At 48.9% G+C, this 7,559-nt stretch overlaps 1 protein-coding gene across 1 annotated transcript; it reads right to left on the bottom strand.

The window, feature by feature from the left end:
- Nucleotides 1-801: 801 nt before the first annotated feature.
- On the bottom strand, nucleotides 802-5,766 carry LOC119823531 (collagen alpha-1(II) chain-like). The gene is made up of 3 exons (XM_042055781.1): nucleotides 5,656-5,766; nucleotides 2,377-2,481; nucleotides 802-1,377 (listed from the first exon to the last, which is right to left on the bottom strand). The coding sequence occupies exon 3, from the start codon at nucleotides 1,348-1,350 to the stop codon at nucleotides 844-846; it is 507 nt and encodes a 168-aa protein (XP_041911715.1). The 5' UTR covers nucleotides 1,351-1,377; nucleotides 2,377-2,481; nucleotides 5,656-5,766; the 3' UTR covers nucleotides 802-843.
- Between the last annotated feature and the right edge of the window lie 1,793 nt (nucleotides 5,767-7,559).

The following is a 7,559-nucleotide window of genomic DNA, read 5'->3' as shown; positions in this document are numbered from 1 at the left end:
CCGATGCCTCTGTCACCTCAGGTATCTGCGTTCACACGCTCTTACCCTTTATTGAAAAAAAACCAGAAGAATATGAAGTTGGGAGGGAAATGGGCTGGACTGGGGTTGGGGTAGAAGTAGATATGATCAAAATGCATTGTGTGCACATAGAAAATTCTCAAAGAACACGCACGCACACACACACAGGCATACACACACACAGGCACACATGCACACACATGTACACACACACACACACACACACACACACACTGCCATCTCACCTTGAAGGGCATCTGAATTACTAAAGGACAAACTGGCTTTGCAACCTTGAATGCCCTTGAACACCAGTCACCTCCCACAGTATCCTATCAGCTCTTTAAATCTCAACCCTTGTTGATAAAGACAACAGCTTGTGGGCCAACCACACCGCCAGTTCAGGTCTTCTGACGTCACTGCCAACATTCACGACTGGCTTGCTTCACGTGAATGTATTTGGTTATTTTGTCTTTTTTTTTTTTTTTTTTTTTCTGAACCGAACCCAGGGCCTTGCGCTTGCTAGGCAAGCACTCTACCACTGAGCTAAATCCCCAACCCCACGTGAATGTATTTGGAACAGCTGTGCCTGGTTAAGGTTCGTAGCTGTCGCGCTCCCTTTGCCAGGCAGGAATTTACGGGACGGTGCAGGGTACTAGCAGACTGAATGTCAGAGTTTTGTTTCCTGCTGTAAGTGTCCAACCTGACTGTATCTGAAATACGCATCCTCTTACAGACAAGAATGGGGCAGAAGGAAGAAGGCCATTGTTAAGTGAAGTAATGGGGTTCCTTAAAAAAAATAATTTTTATTTAGAATTATGTGTGTGTCTATGCTGTATGTGAGTGAAAGTGCCTGTGGAGGCCTGGGGGTGCCATCGGGTCCCCTGGTGCCATCGGGTCCCCTGGTGCCATCGGGTCCCCTGGTGCCATCGGGTCCTGAAGATGCCATCGGGTCCCCTGGTGCCATTGGGTCCCCTGGTGCCATCGGGTCCCCTGGTGCCATCGGGTCCTGAAGGTGCCATCGGGTCCCCTGGTGCCATCGGGTCCCCTGGTGCCATCGGGTCCCCTGGTGCCATCGGGTCCTGGAGGTGCCATCGGGTCCCCTGGTGCCATCGGGTCCCCTGGTGCCATCGGGTCCTGAAGGTGCCATCGGGTCCCCTGGTGCCATCGGGTCCTGGAGATGCCATCGGGTCCCCTGGTGCCATCGGGTCCTGGAGGTGCCATCGGGTCCCCTGGTGCCATCGGGTCCTGGAGGTGCCATCGGGTCCTGGAGGTGCCATCGGGTCCCCTGGTGCCATCGGGTCCTGAAGGTGCCATCGGGTCCCCTGGTGCCATCGGGTCTTGAAGATGCCATCCGGTCCACTGGTACTAGAATTATAGGTAATTGTGAGCCTCCCAAAATCAGTCCTCTGCAAGAGCAGCAAGAAGCCCCCTTTTAAAGTAAACTGAACAAAACCCCAACTCTCTTCCTCACTAAGGAAACCATGAAGGACACCTGAAGCACTCACTCCGGTCCCCCATTCCACCCTTAGCAACTGAACTTTCTCAGTATGGCCAGTTTTGTTCTCTTTGTAGCAATGGCTTTTCTGTTCCGCACCCCAGCTGTCTCATCCTCCAGGGTTAGCTTTGCTATGGGCTTCCAGCAGCAGCACCAGCTACTCCCGCACCTCCTGCCCCCCCTTCATCTGAAATCGGACCCTTCTCCGGGGAACTCCCTGTGCCTCTTTCCTGCTTCTCAGCCTCCTGGCCTGCATGTATTACTGCATTGCTTCACATATCCCATGCATTTCCCCCCTGCTTTTTCCCTGATTGCTATGTCCATCACCGAAATGCAAGCCCCACAAGTACAGGGCTCTCTGTCTTTGCTGGCTCCCTATTTCCTCCAGCAAGCACAGCAAGTGGCACAGAGTGAATTTTTTTGTTTGTTGTCCTTTTTGGGGTGACTACTGCTGGGCTCCTAGTTGCAGCGGGTTCGTACGTTCCAGGGTAGGAGCGTGAGGATTAGAATTATTGGGCAAAAGGAACATAGATACAAGAGTGGTAAGAGACAGAAACACGGGGTAGTAACGGGAGGGAGCTCCAGTGAAGACTGAGATTCACCTGTGTTTCATTTCCATTTTGTTCACATACCCTGACCCTAACAGGCAGGAGTAAAATAAAAACTGCATTAACACGATACAAGGAAGATTCTTAGTTAAACATCCTGTTGCCAGAACAAGACAAGTAACACTCATACCCTAGACCAAAACATTCTGTAGAAAACCACTCCCTGGGTGGAATCATTAACTCCCTAAGAGAGTAGGAACCCAGTTGGATCCTTAGACTTTTGTTTGAGTTAGAAACAGACGTACTTCTTAATACCTGAAATTCCGGGTCTGGATATTAGCCACGCCTGTAGACAATAACCTTGAGAGAGCAGAAGTTCCAACTCCCCGACCTGTAGTCAAGACAGAATGGGGCCCACACCTGTGGGCCCTGCCAGTTTGAGACGAGTGAAACCAGTTCTCACGATGCAGCCTCCGCCGGCGAGAATGCTCTAGTAGACCAGAAAGAGCCCGTTGGTTCTGCCCCCCCCCCCACTCCCCGAGGTGTGCAGTACCACATTTGGCACTGTAGACTTTTTAAACACTTGCTGGATCAAGGAACGACCCATTTCTTCAGCAAAGTTGTCATGAAGCTCCAGCGATAGAGCCAGCCATTGGCTATCCATCCTCTACCGTTGCCAAGGCACTGCCTACATCCTCCTGCTAGGAGAGAACGTGTTGTTTGGAAAGATGCTGCAAGGGCTGGAGAGTTGGCTCTGAAGTTAAGAGTGGAGTGATCTTCTACAGGACTGGGGTTCATTTCCAGCCCTGACAGCAATCCCCTAGCTCCTGCCCATTGCCTTAATGATGCAGCCCTGTACCTCCCAAGGTGTGAGAAGCAGAGGGTGATACACGACAGTGGATGGATATTTTAGTATTCATGGACCAGTCCCTAGCTCACTGGAGGTGAGCAGGGAATAGAGAGGACTGTGTATGTGCTTAGACTGGAGCAAGGGCAGAGGTTAGGAAGAGACAGCTATAGACAGAGAAGAAGAAACCATGGCTGGGAGGGAGGCGGCAACTGACAAGCCATGTCCAGGGCATCTTTTGAACCACCCAGAGGGCACTGGTGACCTCGAGCATGCAGAACCAGGATTCAGGCTATTAAATTGTGGATGTGAAAAGAAAATGAGCTGACAGGCTGGGAAAACTGTGGGATACTAGGATTATAGAGCAGGCAGACAGAAAGACAGCGTGACCCTTCTCGCAGAGAGCCTGCCAATCTGAATAGATTTAATTTCACATCAAAGAACAGCTTGTGCCAGCCTCTATAGGCAGAAAGGAAACATCATAGTTCCCTATATTTAATCAGATGTTCAGCTGAGCAGGGGGTCCCCGTGGTACAGCTGGCTCCCCAACCCCAGCTTCAGATCTGACAGATTCCACTGGCGGAGCATCCGGAAGGAGCACAGCATCCCCACCGTGCTGTTAGGCTTCCTACCACAGGCTTTGCCTTCCCCTTCTCCCCAACACAAGAGAATGAATGGGAAACCATGAAGGAGAAATAGAAGCAACCATTTTTAAGTGGTCCAGCATCTCTGGCCTCCATCCCTGGTGTTTTCATGGGCTGTTTTGTCTTGGAGTTCACTCCCTTCCTTTATCCTTCCACCTTGAGCTTTGCTTTTTCTGCTGGCTCTTGTGTCTTGACCCAGAGATAAGGCTCAACCTCCCACTTGTTGTTGACATGGCGGAATTCTGCCTGGGCTCGCCAACAGAAGACAAATGGCTCCCATCTTATTAGGGGAAAAGGCATATTGTGTCTGTAAAGCCAGGGCAGGAAAATAGCAGCTTACTGAGATAAAACAGCCCTTAAAGCAAAGAGAAATAAAAAAAAAGTCACGAGGGGACTGGAGAGACTCAGTAGGCAAGAGCACTTGCAGGGGACCTGAATGTGATCCCCAGCACCCACATCAGGTTGCTTAAAACCACCTATAACTCCAGTTCCAGGGATATGGCACCCTCTTCCAGGCTCCTTGAGTACCAGGCATACTCAAGCTGCACATATAGACATGTGGGCACTCACATATAAACATCAAATTATAAATCCTTTTTTAAGTTCATAAGAAAGGAAGAAATGGCACCTCCACCCGCTTCACGCTATAGAAGAGAGAACATCTTGAGAAAATGTCATCTGTGAGACCAAGGGTGTGTGTGAGGTGTGTTCTCACTCAGAGGGGAGCCTGATTACTGCTGCTCTGTCTGTCTGTTTTCCTTACCCTACTCTAGCCACCAGGGTCTGATCTTCTGTTCCCTCTCTCTGGGACACTCTAGATGTCCTTGAGGTACCTTCTACGCCCTCCTTCACTAAGTGGCTCAAATATCACCTTCTCTGTGACATCCACAATGACCTTATCTATTTTTTTTAAGCATACACTTCTGGTCACCCCTTTTCAATGTTACCCAGACTTAGTGTTCTTTCTCTACCAGACATGGGGTATTTATTTTCTGCCTGTTCCTATTGGTATCTAAGGTCTTGATAACAGGCACATGACTGTTTTGCTTAGTGTAGAGAACTCAGAACCAGGAAGGAGGGAGACAGAGCGAGATTGTGCAAAATGTTTGTGGGGGTCATACCTTGGGCGCTATTGAAATTGTTTTGCTTTTGCTCTTTTGTTTTTGAACAGAATCTCTCCCTGGGATCTGAGTACCACCACCAGTTAGGCTGGCTGCCACCACATACCCAGGATCTACCGCCTCTGCCTCTCAAGCATGGGGAATACACGTGTGACTACGCGTGTGAGGGGCTCTGAGGGCTGAACTCATGGTCTCATGCTGGCAAGCAATCACTGTACTGACTAAACTATACCCTACCCCACCCCAGAAGAGAACTCAATACCAAATATGTTCAATAAATAGTGCAGAATGAATGATGCTCCAACTTCTACCATCAAGTACTGATTTATTATTAATTTCCTTCCAGAAATCTTAGGGCATTCTTATTATCGCTGAAAGTCAGTCTGAGGTTCTGAAGCAGAAACTAAACAGTATCCCCTCACTAACCTGTAACATCCCCTGCCAGGGGACCTGGATGACCTCAAGGTAGAAGGTTAATTTGCTTCAGCCTTTCCAGTCCCCACACCCAGGTACGGACATGACATACTGGCAATTTCTTCTCATGCCTTCACAAACACCACTTCTTCCCGCTGAAGGAGTTTCTCTCCATACACATGGTGTGGGCATATGCCCGTTCCAGCTGCCCAGGCACTGCCCAAGTACTAAAGAATATCTTACTGGAGAATGTACATTCATGCACCTCTCTCTGCTTCTTGACTGTGGATGCAGTGTGGCCAGATGGTCAGGCTGTCCTGTTCCCCTGGCTTCTCTGCCATGATGGAGAACACCTTGAACAGACACTGGCAGCCATTCACTGGGGTCCCTGTCACCCGGGATCAGCTAAACCACTAACAACTTGCAACAACTTTGGTCAGCTCTGAAAGCTCTCAGTGTGAGCTTTGAGACCTCTGCTCCAAGTTGTATTCCAGAGAAATCTATGGAGAGCTGTAAGCTAGCCTGGGAGAGCTAAAAAGGAAGCAACCGGGAAAGTGCCTCTCCTCACCTTTTAGAGAGGCAGCGTTCAGGAACCGGAGGAAGAGACAGCAGTGTCTTCGGCCCCTACAAACAAAACAGAAACCACAGCTCCCACCTCACTGAAGACGGCCAGGACTCGGGCAAAGTTCTAGACCAGATGACTCATTAATTATAAAAGTGTCCAAAGGGCAAGAGGAGATGAAGACACAAGGCTCAGGGAACGAACCTCAGGAGACACCAAGAATTTTGAACTCAGTCTCAAGACTTCTTGGGTCTGGACATGAGGCGGCATTAGCTGAAGATTTTCTTTTTAAAAGCAGTCTGAATGCAGATTAAAGAGGCTCTCAGCAAAGGAACCACCCTGATGTGTGGAGTCTGGTGGTGGCAAAAGCCTGGGACAGCTCAAGGGCAACACTAACAGTTTTACCTGGGAGAGGCCACATCATCTGTGAGCCCCATCTATCATCTTTCCTAGCATTATCTGCAGTTAATTAGTATCTGAAAGAAATTAATTTTCTTTGCCTAAAATACATTTAGATGTTAAATAAATTCTCTATTCATCTAAAAAAGAATATCTCAGTACCAGACAAATATTTTTCAGGTATCAACTAGATTCTGGCAATCTGGCAAAAACAGAGTTTTTACACTGTAGAAGTTGGATAATTAAATGCTCATTAACTTGAATTAAAATAGACTATATCCGGGGTGTCCCTGCACGGAGACCTAGAGAGACCATTGCGTGAAGCTCTGCAGGTGAAGCCTGGATTGCCTTGGAGAACCTAAGATGTTGGAGATGCCGGAGTTGTGGGAGGAGATGCCGAGGAGAGCTGCTCACAGAGTGGAACCAGCCCCAGAAAAAGAGTGTGTTGCAGTCAACAAAACTGAAAGGAGTCAGAGATCTGAAGAGCGTCCGACATCAGACTTGGAGATGCAGAGTCTGGGTCCAGCTGGTCTGTTCACGCATTTGGTTGCTAAATCTCTTACAGTGTCTCTCAATCCTGTCTAAACTGGGGGAGTCCCCTCTGTATTTTCCTCTTCCCCCACTGACTTGGGGTAAGCCTGTCTCCCTGAAATGTCAACTTTGACTGTCTCCTGTCTTGTAAGACCCTCTCTGACTCGGACCTCCCCTTTCCTCCTCTCTCTAGATCAGAAATTACAGTTCATGCTTGGACGTGGCTCAGGTTCAGCGTTTCCCCAGCACGCTTCACTGAGGGCGAGACTTGTTTGTTTTTAGGTGGTTCTGAAGGTGCATACCATTCAGGCACCTTGTTAATTACGCTAAAACTTCTCCGGTGGTGATGGGCTGATCTCAGCACGGCAAACAATCATCTGCTGATAAAAGATTGGAAGCATCACCCCAGCCCCTGGCATTCATCCTCTGGGCGCCAATGGAGCAGAAAGCTCCATCTCAAGACCCCTCCCCCTGGGATATTTGGTTCGAAGCATCACCCCAGGCCCTGGCCTGGGAGTTGCCTTGGTCCAGACTCCACCTCCGGAAAAGCCCACCAAGTGCTGACCCCTCCTTGGGGAGGATCAGGACCACTCCCACAGGCTATTTAGGCTGCTGAGAAAAAGGACGCGTGGTCTTTGGGTTTTGAGTGCCCCCCTCTTTCCCTGCCATACTTTCCCCCCGCCCCGTCTGATTGAAATCATTTGTGTGGGCAGAGATGCTCGTTTTAAGATTATTCCTAACAATAACCACTACCCACCCCTCCCCCATGAAGGACTGCAACAGGGTTATCTTCTGATTCTGCAATTTCCTCCAAAATTTACCTCACTTGTAATGTTAATATAGAAGAACATGCATTTCTCCAGCTGGAATTCGGTTATGAACAATGGCAAATTCTGGGTATATTTATATTTTAACATGGCTTGGTATCACTGTTTAACTGAGTTACATTTAGAATACATTTGAGGAAATAGATTTTGTTG

Source organism: Arvicola amphibius, chromosome 9 (genome assembly GCF_903992535.2).
Source record: "Arvicola amphibius chromosome 9, mArvAmp1.2, whole genome shotgun sequence".
NCBI lineage: Eukaryota > Metazoa > Chordata > Mammalia > Rodentia > Cricetidae > Arvicola > Arvicola amphibius.
The sequence above is the reverse complement of the archived record's forward strand: the minus strand, read 5'-3'. Positions and strand labels throughout refer to the sequence as shown.